Source organism: Phyllostomus hastatus, unplaced genomic scaffold (assembly GCF_019186645.2).
Source record: "Phyllostomus hastatus isolate PE091 unplaced genomic scaffold, TTU_PhHast_1.1 phas_scaffold_78, whole genome shotgun sequence".
Lineage (NCBI taxonomy): Eukaryota > Metazoa > Chordata > Mammalia > Chiroptera > Phyllostomidae > Phyllostomus > Phyllostomus hastatus.
This window is the reverse complement of record NW_025334041.1, coordinates 65,909,222-65,924,620: the sequence shown is the minus strand read 5'-3', so window position 1 is coordinate 65,924,620 and position 15,399 is coordinate 65,909,222. Positions and strand designations below refer to the sequence as shown.

Below are 15,399 nucleotides of genomic sequence, written 5' to 3'. Positions count from 1 at the left end.
CAATTCCTGATCAGGGCACATGCCTGGGTTGTGAGCCAGGTCCCCAGTTGGGGATGCGTGAGAGGCAACCACACACTGATGTTTCTCTCCTTCTCTTTCTCCCTCCCTTCCCCTCTCCCTAAAAATAAATAAATAAATAAAGGCTAAAGGCTTTTTAAAAAGCCTCTATTAACAGAGTGAAAAGGCAACCCACAGAATGGGAAACATATTTGCAAATTGTATATCTGATAAGGGATTAATATCCAGAATATAAAGAGAACTTATAAAAATCAACAGCAACAACAAAAATAAACCAATTTGAAAATGGGCAAAGGACTTGAATAGCTATCTCTCCAAAGAAGACATACAAATGGACAATAAGCACATGAAAAGATGCTCAACATCATGAATCATTAGAGAAATGGAAATCGAAACTATGAGGAGATACTAGATACCACCTCATACCCATTAGGATGTCTGCTGTAAAAAAATATATATATATTAACAAATGTTGGCGAGGATGTGGAGAAACTGGAAGCCCTGTGCATTGTTAATGGTGCTGCTGCGATGGAAAAACAGTGTAGAGCTCTGAAACATTTAGCCAGTTGGTAGAAGCAGAAAGTAGAGCAGTGGCTGCCGGGGGCTGGCGAGAGGGGACGGGGACTCAGTGTTAAGTGGGCACAGAGGATGGTGGTAATGATAGCACAACATGATGACTGTTTTCTAGTACTACTGAACCATACACTTAAAATGGTTAAGGTGGTAAATTTATGTTATGTGTATTTTAGCACAATAAAAAATAAGAAAAAAGCAATATATACATAAGTTAAAAATAATTCAATACAAAAGTTTACAGTGTAAAAAGAATTCTCCCATCACTCCCCCACATCTACCAATGATCCCTTTCTCATATTACAGTCTCGAAGGTCCTTGATAGACTGTTCAAAGCCATTCACATAGAAAACATGCTGAACACGGCGTCTGGCTTTCTTTGCTTTGATTTAACCATATGTCCCTTGTGGTTCATATCAGATTATATAGAACTCCCTTATTAATTTAAACAACTGCACATTGACCCATTTTATGAATGCATAGACACCAGATACAAATGAACACATTCCTATGATTCCATTTGCATTAAGTTCTAAAATAGGCAAAATTAACCGGTGGTGTTAATGTTACGAGGGTGGTCACCTGGGAGGAAAAACAGGGCAGTGACTGAGAGGGGTGGTGGGCTACTGAAGTGCAGGTCATGACGTTTTTTAAACTCAGTGATGGTTACATGTGTGTCCTCATTGTAATAACACACTGAATGTAGGCTTATGATTTCTGCACTTTTCTATATGATGGCAAATCACTATGGCTCAGCTTTGGACACCTGCGAAGCTGGAAGCTGCCCAAGTGCTAGCTCCATAACCGTGGACAGGCTTCTCGGTGTCCACATTTGTAAAATGGGAATAACAATACAATTACCTGGTAGAGTTATTGCCCAATTTAATATAATCTATACGAAGTGGGTAGAAGTGATCCACAAGCCCCAGAGCAAGTGCTGGATAAACCCCAGCTACCAAGTTACCACTAAACTGTAATTGTTACAAAAGAAAGGACGCTCCTCAGTGTTCAATAAATGCTTTAGGTGAAATAGCCAGCGCGGCCTGCTCGGGGACTGCGCGATCACGAAGGAGCGTGTTTCGAGGTGCTGGGGGTCAGGAAGACATCTTCCAGGACAGATGACCTCCAACCGGCCAGACTTCACCCTTGTTCCCTTTAAGAGCGAGGCCATGACGTCATCTCCACACCGCGCATCCTAACTTGGAAGTGCCTGGCAGGTCTTCTGAACTACCGCAATTGGCTGGCCGCGCCCCGCGACCCAGCCCCTTTGCTCGCGACCGGCCCCGGGCGGGTGCGATCAATCGGCCCAGGTGGGAGCGGTGATTGGCCGCGGGGCGCGCCCTCCGGAGACGCCCTCGTAGGCGCCCGCTCCGGTGGGAGGGGCGCGGCGCCGCGTCTGCAGCCACTGCGTCCGGTCCGCCCGCCCGCCGGTCCGCTGGTCCCTCCTGCGGCCTGCCTGCTGGGCAGGGCCGGCCCGGCCCAGCCATGGAGTCCTACGACATCATCGCCAACCAGCCTGTGGTCATCGACAATGTGAGGCCCGGCAGCCGGGGGGAAGGCGGGCGCCCCGCCGCCGGGTCTTACGCGGCAGCACCGGGAGGGACCCCACCCGCCTGGGCTCGTCCTCCGTGGGCTGCCTGCCCGGATCCCGCGCTTCTGCTTGGCCCTGTAGCCCGGGCCTTGGGGCCAGACCCCCCGCCCCACCCCCGGCGCCGTGGAGCCCCTGCCCGAACCCTTCCCCAGCTGGTCGGTGATGAACATCTCGGGAGAGCAGGAGTGACAGCGGGTTGCTCTGCGCGGGGACGTACCCCGGACCTTGCTTGGTTGAGAATGGGGTTACTGGGCAGGTTTCGACCCCAACCCCTTTACCCCTGTCCTTCAGGCTGTGGCTCTGTCTGCCCTTCATGGTAGAGAAAGGATGGTATTTGCCCTTTTGCACAGCGCTGGCCTCATCTTTTGGAGAGGGTTGGCCTGGAGTCCTTCCCAATAGCCCTTCCCAAAAGGCTGCACCCCCAGGTAGGACCTCCAGAGTGGACAGGCCCTACTGCCCTCTTTTCCTGGGACTAGAAAAAAATGCAAGTTCAGCTGTATCAGCCACAAATCTACCACCACCTGGCTGGCCACTTGGCCACTTTGCCCTTTCCTGAAGTGCTCCTTGCAGAGCAGAGATGCTGTAGCTGGCAGGGCACAGAGAGAGTTCAGGACCTCTCTTCCCAGGACCCATAACCAGTTGAGGATAATTGTTTAGAAGCCTCAGAGAAAAGAGGCCTGGCTTCCTTGTGGCCTTGTCCTACATCAGTGGGGCTCAGTGTGCTGTCAGCTGCCCTCTGAGGATTTGTCCTCAGAAATTTCTGGTCATAGGAAGAAAATGAATGGCTCTGGGTATCTGCCTCTGGTAGATGAGCCTTGGAATTTGTTTGTTTTTATTACTATTTTTAATCCTCACCAAGGTCATGTTCACTGATTTTAGAGAGAAACATCAATCTGTTGCCTCCCGTACACACCCCAACCAGGGCTCAATCCCTCAGTCTGACCAGGAATCAACTCACAACCTTCTGGTGTATGAACCAACATTCCAACCAGCTGAGCCACCTGGCCAGTGCAAGCCTTGGAGTTTTTGATAATGACTCCCTTCTTTTTCTGGGGTCTGTCTCCCTCCCACATGACTTCCACATGTCATCCCTGAGTGGTTCTTTTTTGGTGTACCAATGTAGGCTTCCTGAGCCACAACAGGGATGTTTAATAAGAAGGCTAGAACTGGGCTTGGGGATACTCTCCAGCAGGCTACAGGAAGGACCAGTCTACTTCCCTTCTGGGGAGCCAGAAATTCACTTAGGCTAATCAACAAGCTTATGAGCTCAGAGGTTCCCCTGCGCGGTGCCTCTGGGCTTCTGGCTGCTCTGTAACTTGGGGATGGTTACTCCTGTATTGCAGACCCAAAGTGTTTGATGAAGACCTGTGTGAAGAGGGCTTGGTGAGGGGTTCTAGATGCCAGGTCCCAGCTGGTATCTGGCAGCACAAGTCCTCCTTTGTCTGTGGTCTTCCCATGGGTCCTATATGTGACACAGCCTGCTGGGAGGAGGAGGGCGGTTGAAAAAAACTACATTTAGGGGTTGCTTCTAGCCAGCTGTCAGGAGTAGCTTTGCCATGGATTCCTCTTGCCGGGAGCTAATCCTGGAGTGTGCAGTGGTCTCTCAGTCTGCTGTTGGCATTCTGGGCTGTATAATTCTTGACTATGAGACACTGGCTTGTGAACTGTAGGTTGTTCAGCAGGTCCCTGGCCTTTACCTACTATATCCCAGTAGCTTCCTCCCTCCCTTCCCCAGTCTACAAACATTGTCAACTTGGGGGGAGAAGGGATACAAAATTGTCCCCACACACACTTTTTTGAGTCACTGGTGTACTTGTAAACAATCTTGCTCTCTGGGCAAGATCTCAGCTTCCTCCTCTGCTGCCGTCATGATCGATAGGCAGCTTGCACCCTCCACTGCAAGGCACTGCCTTAATTTGGGAGTGAATGCAGGCGGCTAAACATTGTTTTTCCTTGCAGGGTTCTGGGGTGATCAAGGCTGGCTTTGCAGGAGACCAGATTCCCAAATACTGTTTCCCAAACTAGTAAGTGTGCTTTCCAGAACAGTAGTCCTGTGTCTTTGAGGCCAACCTCACCCAAAATGATAGGGAAGACACTAGATTTGTGAGGCTGACGCTGTGAGGACTCTGGGCTTACCCTCCTCTTTGGAATCTGAATTTGGCCCCTCACTGAGCTGGGGAGAAGAAGCTGCCAACATTCCCCTACGCACAGGCCGTGGTAGCAGCAGCAAAAATAAAAGGGAGAAGTTTTTCAGGAGAAAGACCTGAACTCAGAGAAGGGAAAGAATGGGGAATTAGTGCAAGGCCACCTCTTCCTCCTGGGAGAGGTTTTCTTAGGGTCTTATTTATTTTCAGACTTTAGAAAATATCTTCTTTCAGTCCAGAAGGTACTTCCCTGAATAGTGCCAGCAGCAGTGGCGGGGGTCAGAGGAGGTGAAACCTGGAGAAAGCCTGGGGTACACCTTTGGCTACTCCAGCCCACTGGGAACTCCCCTCCTTAGCAGTATCACCTCACAAATCCTGGAGGCTTTAGAGTGATTAGCCTAAGCCTGGGGGTGGGGGTCCTGGGGCCCCTGAAGTGGCTGGTTGTGCCAAGACCACAGGCCTAGTCTGAAGATAAGCCCATGTGGAACACCCAATAGGGCTCCAGCTTTCCTTTCTGAACCCCACTTGGGTGTAAATAAGATTCCTGTTGATGCACAGGGAACTTGGGTCAGATTTCATAATCTCTATTCGGGAAGCCCTAGCAGTGGGAAGGGGCAGGATCAACTGATGAGAGAGGGGTACACAAGGGAGCCACTGCCCAGCTGCCCGGGGCCTTCCTTCCTGGGGCTGCAGATAGTGGCATCAGCTTGGCCTCCTAACATCGAGAGTGTGGGCTGAGTCGCTGTAGCTGCAAAAGCTGACGGACCCACTGCCAGGAATGGGCCGTGGAGGGCTGACATTCCAAAGCTCATCCCTCTCTGGGAGGAACACCTGTTATGACACTGAGCTTTCTGTCCTGCTAAGGCCTGCTCTGTAGTCCCTTATCCCATATCCCTGGGTTCTGACCTTTCCCTCATGGCCATATCCTGTTGCTATGGAGTAGGTTATTCTCTTGATGACTGGAGCAGGACTTGGTTTTCCTGGGCTGAGCTGAACTGTGCTCCCCACCCACCTCACTGGCTTTACCTGTCCTCTCAGTGTCGGGCGCCCTAAGCACATGCGGGTGATGGCTGGAGCCCTGGAAGGTGACATCTTCATTGGACCAAAAGCAGAGGTAACACCTGTGGAACCTGCATTTTCCTGGGTTTGGGGTCTTTATAGTCCCAGGAGCATCTGCTGGGGGCAGAGCTGTACTGCAGAGGCCCCTGGGACTCTGATCTCTGAGCCATGTGCCAGGTGGCCCTGGACTCCCCCAGCTTCAGCTCTGAAGAACTCTGCCCTGTAATAAGGTACTGGCTCCTGTGGGCAGGGAGAAGGGGAACAGTTAGACCACTTCATGCCCTGTCTTTTGGAAGCTGTGGAGGAAAGAACTGATGTAAAAAGTGACTTAAGAGTCCGAATTACCCAGACTTGATAATTGGTCACAATGAGAGCTGTGGAGCCACTTCTTGCACCCCAGCTGGGGTGACTTGCCAGGGGCCACACAGCCAGAAGAGGCCTTCAGGAGGAGCAAATGTGGGGTGGGAGAATTAAAAACAAGTGCAGATTAGGCACCTGCAAAACATAATGTGGGGTGCCAGGGTCTGGGGCCTGAGTTGGGGTAAGACGGGCTCTCAGGAGATGAGTCAGTAGAGAGAGAGAGGCTGTGTGGTGCTTGGCAAGAAGGGGCATACTGTGGGGGACATGGAAGGCAAATCCATGCAGGAGACATGAGCGCTGGCTGGGAAGCTGGGAGGAGTGGGGGTGGGGTGACAGGTGGCCACTGGAGGGGACTGTACCGCCACTGATGGGAGCAGTGACTGTGAGTGATGGAGATGGAAGCTGGGCAATGTGGGGAGAAGGGGAGAACATGCTGGCAGTGAGTGTAGAGACGCATGGTCAGGGGAGGAAGAGGAGGGACTGGATGATGGAAGGAAGCGTGTCACCACCCTCCCTTGTCCCTGGCCCATTGAGGCTGGCTGGGCTCTGAGATCCTGAGAGGCTGCCAGACAGTTGAGCTACACTGAGTTCAGGACCTGCCACGGTGCATGGGGACACCCAGTAAACAGCGGTGGTTCTACTCAGGGCAGCTGAAGGTGCAGCTTCCTGGAAGGCAGAAAGCAATGCCTGGGTGAGGGGCCCGGGGCCACACTGGCCTTTCCACCTCTCCTCTGCAGGAGCACCGGGGGCTGCTGACCCTGCGCTACCCCATGGAGCATGGCGTGGTGCGGGACTGGAATGACATGGAGCGCATCTGGCAGTATGTCTACTCCAAGGACCAGCTGCAGACCTTCTCTGAGGAGGTGTGGCAGCCAGGCCTCCCACAAGCTCCAAATCCTCTCGCTTTGCCCTTTGCCCTCCCTGCTCTGCTCTCCGTTGGTCAGGTTCCTATATTTCCTGCATTTTGACAGGGCCTGCCACCTCTTCACTTCCAAAGAGAGCTGGCTCTTTGGAAGAATAACTGCCAGCAGGTGACAGGAAAGTGCCCTCAAGAAGGACATCAGGCTGCAACCATGTGTACTCAGAGCAGGGGGCAAGGGGGTTGGCTGTCTGGAAAGATCCTTTTAGAGCTTAACATACTGTCTGTGCACACGCCCACAACTCTGCCATCTCTTGTAGCATCCTGTTCTTCTAACGGAAGCCCCACTCAACCCGAGTAAGAACCGGGAAAAGGCAGCAGAGGTGTTCTTTGAGACCTTCAACGTGCCGGCCCTGTTTATCTCCATGCAGGCCGTACTCAGCCTGTGAGTGGTCCCAAGTCCCTATCCTCCCTGGGGCCATCCTGCTCAAGGCGACCAGATGTCTGACTTCCCTGTAGAAACAGCCCCCGGATGGTTATTCCTTTAGGGAGTTCCTCATGTCCCCTTTTCAGACCAGATCATGCAGTTGTCCCAGGGTTCCCTTCAGGAGTGGGGGGTCCCCATGCCTTACTGGCTGAGGTGAAGGGGTGCTGACCTGCTGACAGGTATGCAACAGGACGCACGACAGGAGTGGTTTTAGACTCGGGGGACGGGGTCACCCATGCCGTCCCTATCTACGAGGGCTTTGCCATGCCGCATTCCATCATGCGCGTGGACATTGCTGGCCGAGACGTCTCCCGCTATCTCCGGCTGCTGCTGCGCAAGGAAGGTGTCGACTTTCACACCTCAGCTGAGTTTGAGGTTGTTCGGACCATCAAAGAGGTGACGAAGGGCATGAGGGTGTCAATATGACCTGGAGGGCAAATGGCAGGGGAGGGAGCAGGACGAAGGCTTGAGGTGGAACGCTGGGTGTGGGTGCCCCAGTCTGCAGCCTTCTGAGGGTGTGTCCCTGCCCCCACCCCCTTGCAGAGAGCCTGCTACCTGTCTATCAACCCTCAAAAGGATGAGGCTCTGGAGACAGAGAAGGTGCAGTACACCTTGCCAGATGGCAGCATGCTTGATGTAAGTCACCAGGCCCGGCCCTGGGTGGCAGTGGTGCTGCTGGGACCTGGAGGGGGAGAAGGACTGCCTGTCTCAATCCTGTGTTCCAAAGGTGGGGCCTGCAAGATTCCGGGCTCCCGAGCTGCTGTTCCAGCCAGACCTGATAGGGGATGAAAGCGAGGGACTCCATGAGGTGCTGGCCTTCGCCATCCACAAATCTGACCTGGACCTGCGTCGCACACTGTTCGCCAACATCGTGCTTTCTGGTGGCTCCACGCTATTCAAAGGTGCCCTGGTTCGGGAGGTGGGGGTCGGCTCCGGAGCCAAGGACAGCTAGCTGGACCTTCCCCTGCAGCCGGCATATGGCCTGTTTTCTAGTAGTTTCTTGGTGCTCAGTGAGCAAATGTTTTTTTAAGAGTAAAATTTAAAATTATATTTTATTCACTTTGTAAGTGGGTGATAAATTTATGAGATCTAAACTGTGTTAGACGAAGTGTCCTTTCCCTGTTATCCTGGTCGGCCCTTCCCTCCACACAGGGTTTGCCGGTTTCTCAGGCAGCTGTCAATGACCTCCCAGCACATGTAACAGATGTGCACCACCCCCATGTACAAACTGTAGCATGTTGTACGGGCCCTGACCATGTATGGCTCCTTTAGCATCATATCTGGAAGGTCTTTTACCACCTGTGTAAGTTCTCTCACCTGGCTGTACAGTGTTTCACTAAGTGGAAGTGCCACGCAGACATCCTGCTGATGGCCTTTGAGAGAGTGGCAGTCATTTCTAATTAGTACTCTCCCGCACTGTCATTTCGCATGCTGAGAATATACTAATGGGTAAATCCTGGAGTAGAACTGCTGAGTCAGAGTGGGGATGTGCCTTTGTTATTTGGTGGGTCCTGCCAAGGTGTCCCTTCTGAGAGCTGTGCCCACTGCCAGCCTGACACCGTGTGGGATCTTTGCCTATCTACCAAACCAGTAGCTGTTTTCTCCTGGTTTGTCATTAGCCTTTGATTTTGCTTCTGTCGGGTTTTAGCTGCTGGCGCATTGGGTGATGAACATGAGGGGACGGCAAACCTGTGACTTGGGGCCCCATCTCATGTCTCTCTTTGGAGGCTGGACTCCCTGTAGGCCTGGTGCTGGGTCTTTTTTTGCCCTTGGAGTGGCTCATGCCTACCCTTAGTCCTGGAAAGAACTCCTGAAAGGAGGGTAGCGACTGGGGGGCACCAGGTGAGATATGGGGGAGCTAGTGGTAAAGGCTGGATGGGGACCCCAGGCTAGCCAGCTTTGTGTTCACAGGCTTTGGTGACCGATTACTCAGTGAAGTGAAGAAGCTTGCCCCAAAGGACGTCAAAATCAAGGTGAGGTTGTGGAGAGTGCCCGTGGGACATCGGGTCCCTAGCAACCATGACCCAGGAGAAGGCACATGCCACCTCCAGAGGCCCTCTCATTTCCAGCCCAGCTGCTTCTCCCATTCGCCTGTTCCCCTGCTCCCACTAGCTGTCTGGCCTCGTGCCCTGCGGGAATCACCCCCAAGGCTGGGACAGGGGCTGCTGTGTGGGGGACAGGCACTTAGTTGCCCCTTGCTCCCTCTAGATCTCTGCACCTCAGGAACGGCTGTATTCCACGTGGATCGGGTAAGGCAGAGCTCACAGGGAGGGCTCTGGGAGGAAACCATTTTGCCCTGGACACTTCTCCCAGGGTTGGCCCAGGCCGGGTGGAGGTGGATGGATTTCCCTCCCAGGTGAGGGAAACAGAACGCTGCATGCACAGGGAGGGTGGCCATCCATAAGACCACCACCCCTCCCTCCTCGCAGTGGCTCCATCCTGGCCTCACTAGACACTTTTAAGAAGATGTGGGTCTCCAAGAAAGAGTACGAAGAAGATGGTGCTCGTGCTATTCATCGCAAAACCTTCTAGTGCCCAAGGAGGAGGGGGCAACGCTTGGGAGAATGGGAGGAAAGGGGAGCCAGAGCCATTAACCCCTTCTGGGCTGGGCTCACGCACCAGGCGTAGGGTCCGCTGCATGCCCTGAACCTGGGCAGGTGGTGCAACAGCGCTTCCCTGCAGCACTGCCCTCCACACACGCACGCATGCACACACAGACATGGTAATGTTTAGCCGCAGGGGTGGGCATCTTGAATGGAGGAGCCCGGCCTTGGGTGGTTCTGGTTGTTCCCCTTGGCAGGGCCAATTAGACCTACGGTTCCTGGCTCTAACCCTTGAGGCTGCTTCCCTGAGCTCTAAGGCCAGACACCCAAATGCCCTCATTTCCTCTGACAGGGTCTCTCCCAGAGCCGAGTGCCTGGATGCCTGTGTAACTAGCTTTGGGGAGTAGGTTAGAGGAGGGGGCAGCCGGCAGCTCCCCACTGGTGTATCAGTTTCTCATGCCACCTCTTCCTGATCTGACAGGGTAGCACAAAGGGCCAGCCACTCCTGGGCATCCCTGACCTTCCACACTCTGTCCCCGTCTTCCTGAGTAGATGCCTTGGGGCAGGCTTAACAGTGGGCAGTCTGCCCTCCCCAGTAAGGGGTTCTGGCCCAGGGTTGGAGCCAGCACAGAATGTGTGTGTGCGGGGGGGGGACTTTCAGACAGCCAGTCTTTTGTGTTCTCCCCTTCAAAGCACTTCACTGACTTGCTGCTCCTTCTCCTTTACCCCAGTACCCTGGACGGGGTAAGAGTTAATGGTCTTCATTTGTTGAGGGAGGGGAAGCCACTTAATCAGGAGTCAGACCCAGAGGGTTGAGGGGGCACAATTCCTCTCCCAGAAGATCTTCATTACCCTGGGCCAGGTCCCCCACCTCCCTCTCCCAGATATGTACAGTAATTTTACCCAGTTGCCTGAAAAAAACTTTTTTGTAAATCATTATAGTAATAATTATGAACAAGGCCCAGTGTGTGGCTCTCTTTTCTTGTGGTTTTTATGCTGTTGTTTGCTCACCCATCCCTGGGGACTATGAAAGAAAGGACAGGCAAGAATGCAGCATGGTACCAGCTCTGGCTCAGAGCGCCAAAGGTTTTAGTGGTGGGGGGGGGGGGGGGCAATGTGGCACAGGAGGCCGGGCTCTCAGCCTGGTGCCAGAATTCCTGAGGCTCATTACCCACTTGCTGCGGTCTTCCACAAGCAGCAGAGGACAAAGCTGCTCTCCTCTGCCTTGTTCCTGGACAGGGCCTCCTGGCAGGTGGGGCTGGGCTTGGTGCCTTTGAGTCCTCACCTGTTGGAACACCTTTGCTGCCCCACTCACAGGTGGCTAAAGCTGATGGACCCACAGTAATAGACTCAGAGTTCAGACAAGTGAGGAAGGAGATAAGGGGAGATGGCAAAGGCTATCAATGAGCTGGGCTCTGAAGGTAGAAGCTGAGGACAGAAAGGGCCATGGATGGAGCAGCGAGGAGACACCAGAGTGTCTGCCCTTTCCTTCCTTCAAGAATTTGAAAACCTACAGTATACCAGGAGGGTCCATATGTTTGTGGACAATGGTAAACATATCTTTGCCCCCAAAAACATACAGGTCAGGGGAGGAAGAACAGGCCATTTCAGTAGTTGTGGGGCCTGAAGGAGGGGCAGGCTTACTTGCATGGGTCCAGGAAGAGTTAACCAGGTATGGGAGAGGAGGGTGTTCCTGGCGGAGGTAAGAGCTCGAGGAGACACCTGGGACCACTGGGACAAAAGGCACAGACCTGAGTGACACAAAGTCAGCCGGGAAGAGAAAGTGGTCTCTGTTTAGAATGCAAGATACACCAAAAAGGTTAGGGGGCGAGGCCTGCACAGGGAGGGCCTTGCCAATTTTTGGCTATGTACTGGGTGATGGGCAGCCTGCTATGGGAGGGTGGCTGTCATAGCTGAGTGTTGAAGGTAACTGGAATGAGTGGAGCTGAGGGAGAGCCCAGAACTGAGATCATGCAGAAGGGGAGAGGTTACTCTGTCCAACCTGTCTTCATAGGGCATTCTGTGAGCCTTTGTTTTCAGAAAGCAGTTAAGCCCATAGCTGCCCTCAAGGGGGAAACAAAATTTACAGAGAACCCTTGGGGTTCTGTTCTTGTGCCACTTTCTGCCAACCATCCAAGTTGGAGCCCTATTAGTGTGGGTCCTCCCTCTTCCTTACCTCCTCCACATTCTGTCACTCACCAAGTTCTTTTGCTTCTGTAATACCTTTCCTACCCATCATTTCTTTTCCATGAGGGCCTCTACTACCCTGGCTCAAGATCATAGCTCCATTTTCCCCACCAATTCATTTGCTGTTGGGTCTAAAGCCCAGATAGCCTTGGTCTTGCCACTTCCTAATCCAAAACATTAAACAGTTCTCCACTGCCTGGTGAGATCACCTTCGTGAACCACATTATTGCATTTAATTCAGGCCCTTTGGGATCTGTCCTGTCGCTGTTTTAGGCTTCTGCATCATCATGCCCTGCTTTGTCTGCCAGCTGCTACTCATGCCATTCCATGCTAGGAATGGCTTTCCCGTATGTCAAAATCCCATCCTTTAAGCTAAGCACTATGCAGCACCCTCCCTCCTCCCTCTGTTGGCAGGGATGATGTGGTTAGAGCTCTGGCCCCGCCAGGTTTCTCACTGCTAGAGCAAAGCTACAGGTGAGAAGCTGGTAAGGCTAGAAGAACCTTATGGTGTTGGGATTGGGGATATGGACAGAACTATTTTTTGGTGCTGTTTCATTATTATGGCAAAATTCAAACTCACACCAAAGCAGAAAGAACAATGACCCCCTCATGTACCTACCTGGCTATGAGGGATCAATCACACTCCAAACCACTTCTGCCTCTTCTCCCCAGTTTTAAACCTAATCCCAGGCATATTGTACCCCAGTATGTATCTCTAAAGCATAAAAAATGAAGACCTAAAAATGTAATAAATTCTTAAACATCAAATATCCAGAGTTCAAATTATTCCAATTTCTTTTTCTTTACAGTAAGTTTTTCAAATCAATACCCAAACAAGTTTGGCCACTGCACTTGCTTGCTATCTCTCTCACATCCACTTCATTCTGTAGGTATTCCCTCGTTTTCTCTTTGCAATGTATTTGTTGACAAAACCTAGGCATTGGTTTCTGGAACTGTCCCATATTCTGAATTGTGATGGTAGCTCCATTAACTGTGCTTTGAACCTGGGTCCCTCAAGACCTCAAAACCCCCCCAAAAATCTCACAAGTTCACCCGGTCTTTGTAACAATACTTGAGGACCTACCGTCTGCCAGGCTCTTTATAATGTACTCTCAGAAAACATGTCCCCAGTGACAAAGTTAAATGATGGGGCCAATATTTCAAGTCCAATCAGTCTGACTCCACAGCACATATATCCCCCAGTACCAGGTAGTCCCAATCACAGCATTATGAGATTGTCAATTCCAGTGTACACAAGCGGAGAGCAAGCTAGTAGTAACAGAGAGCTATTCCTGATGTAAGAATTACCCGTATCTCTCCAAAAACACAGAAATAAGACCAGCCAACTATGGGAAGAGCCAAAGCAATGGCCAGTCTTTATCGGAGACAAGAAACTTTACAGCACATTGTGAGTTATTGTCGGGGCTCAGTGGGCCAACTGGTGGGGCACCAGCTTATAATGGGTTCCACAGCTAGGGCATCGCTGGGTCTCGCCTTTGTGCAGCCAGAACCAGATGACAGCACTGTTGTCCTCTTCACCTAAAAGGAAAAAGGTGGTTGAAGGCCATCTAGTCTAGAAGAAACTTTCAACATCTCTTTTCCTCAGACACCTCCGAGACACAAAATTATGGTTGATATTTTAAGAGATCAGTTCAAGCTCTCCTCCCTATTTTTCAGGTGAAGAAACTGAGGCCTGAGTTTACCTGTGAGTAAAGTGACCATATATCGAAGTCAATATAGATTCTAACATTTCCCCTGCCTACGTAGAATCCCAAAGCAGGGTCATTCTGATATGTAATCCTAGTGCCTAAAATGATGTCTGGCAGAGAGGAAATACAGAATTTTCTGGATGAATACTCCTCACGTCACATCTCCAGTGAGCCTCCTCACAGTAAGGGTGACCTACTCGGGCATAAGAAGGGCTGAAAGGGCTGAGATCCTTAGAACAACTTATTTACAAACATATTCTCTTTACACACAGAAGATCTGAAGGAGCTTACAGACATCCTGTATAGTAGAGTATATTAAACAAATGAATAAGAAAATAGTGGTGAGGTACTTACAGATGCAGCCCACTATTCGCTTGTTGGTGATGGAGGGAACTAAATTAGGATCTTCCTTGGTGCCTGAAGCTGCTTTTGGGGCTATCATATTGTATGGGTCCTGAAAAAAACAAGAATTGAGCCATCATACCAGAGGACCCCTACCCTTCAGGGGCTAGCATTACTGTTCCCACAGTCAGGTTTCCTGGATCAAACGTTCCCAGAGCGGAGAGTGCTCTGGTCCCAACCAAGGCCATGAGGTCCAGAGAAGACACAGAAAGCAGTTTCTCACCTGTCCCTTCCGCGCAGCCATCATGACCTCCCTCTCCAGACCAGTCGCCTGCTCGTCATCTGTAGGAATACCACCTAAAAAAAGATACATGAATTATGATATCGTCTGAATGATCAAGGCAGAAACTGCACAAAAGTTAAGTTTCCGCGTACTGTTTAAGTGGGCTCACAAGCTCCTAAAGGTTACCCTTACCCACTGTCCCGTAAGTACCAGAGTCATGATCCCCAAAAGCTACAGCACCCGGGAAATCCTTTCTTCCCCCAACCACCAAGACCGATTTTTCGACACTTTTTTTTGTAAAGGCAGATAAATCAGAGTCAACTTTGCGCGCGGGTCTGAAGGGCGGCTTAGCCCTTCCCCATCGCGTTTGCAGCACCCTCCCCAACAAGGTCACCTGGCACCTCCATTTAGGATTCTGTCGCAGCAGGGTCAATTAGGTGGGCTGCTGCAGCGGCGGCCGGGAGGAACAGGGAAATGCCCGCGGAACCTGAGGCTCGCGGGGCTCGGGCACGGTCACTGGGGCCCAGAGGAGCTGAAAGGCCGGCCCGCTGTGCTGCACTAGGACCCCCGACCCGGGGAAGACCACTGCGCCCGGCCCTGACGCGACCGGCGGGACGAGTACCTCCAGACGCCATGGAGCGCACCGCAGCTACCCCATTGGGACCGCGAGCCCTCAGGGCCTGTGCGACCAGCGCTCCAGCTCCGCGAAGTAACCTTGAAGCCATCGCGTCCGCTACAACACTACACTTCCGGGGCAGCCCCGAAGACAGGCGGGACTTCCTGAGAGAGCTCCTTCCGCCTTGGCGGCCGCCGTCCACTTCCGCCGGCTGCCGCTTTAGCCATGCCAGGATCCGCCCCTTTCTAGTGACTGCCAGCGTACCAAAAATAATGCGCAAGTCCAGCGCTGTCTCGCTTTCCTGTTGCGACCCCGCGGAAGCTTCGGTGTGTGGTTACGGTCTCAGTTCTGGATGGTGTGATTTGGAACAGCGCGGTTTGCGTCCGCGGGACCCCGTATCCTCGTTGGTGGAATGGGGCAGCCACACTGGCGTTCCTGTGCGTGTTGCTTGATAGTTGTGCTCGGTAAATGTGGAGGCTGTTGTGGAAAGTCATTAATCCCGCGTCTGTCAGGAGGCTTGCTGGATCCCGAATGTTATGCTTGTTCACTGTGACGTTGATTCTTCTGGCAGCGTGGGAGCCGTCGCGAAGTTGCTTTGGCCTGGTCTGCAAGAACTCAGGCAGAACCT

General features: G+C 52.2%; 2 protein-coding genes across 2 annotated transcripts; one reads left to right on the top strand and one right to left on the bottom strand.

The window, feature by feature from the left end:
- The first annotated feature begins 1,880 nt into the window (after positions 1 to 1,880).
- ACTR1B (actin related protein 1B) lies at positions 1,881 to 10,593 on the top strand. The gene is made up of 11 exons (XM_045827142.1): positions 1,881 to 2,124; positions 4,142 to 4,206; positions 5,365 to 5,440; positions 6,483 to 6,608; positions 6,925 to 7,049; positions 7,271 to 7,487; positions 7,635 to 7,727; positions 7,819 to 7,993; positions 9,003 to 9,064; positions 9,300 to 9,340; positions 9,521 to 10,593. Exons 1-11 carry the CDS (start codon positions 2,077 to 2,079, stop codon positions 9,621 to 9,623), a joined length of 1,131 nt encoding a protein of 376 aa, XP_045683098.1. The 5' UTR covers positions 1,881 to 2,076; the 3' UTR covers positions 9,624 to 10,593.
- Positions 10,594 to 13,168: 2,575 nt separating this feature from the next.
- Positions 13,169 to 14,935, bottom strand: LOC123811145 (cytochrome c oxidase subunit 5B, mitochondrial). Its single transcript, XM_045827143.1, has 4 exons — positions 14,778 to 14,935; positions 14,156 to 14,229; positions 13,885 to 13,984; positions 13,169 to 13,360 (listed from the first exon to the last, which is right to left on the bottom strand). Exons 1-4 carry the CDS (start codon positions 14,878 to 14,880, stop codon positions 13,248 to 13,250), a joined length of 390 nt encoding a protein of 129 aa, XP_045683099.1. The 5' UTR covers positions 14,881 to 14,935; the 3' UTR covers positions 13,169 to 13,247.
- Positions 14,936 to 15,399: the final 464 nt, after the last annotated feature.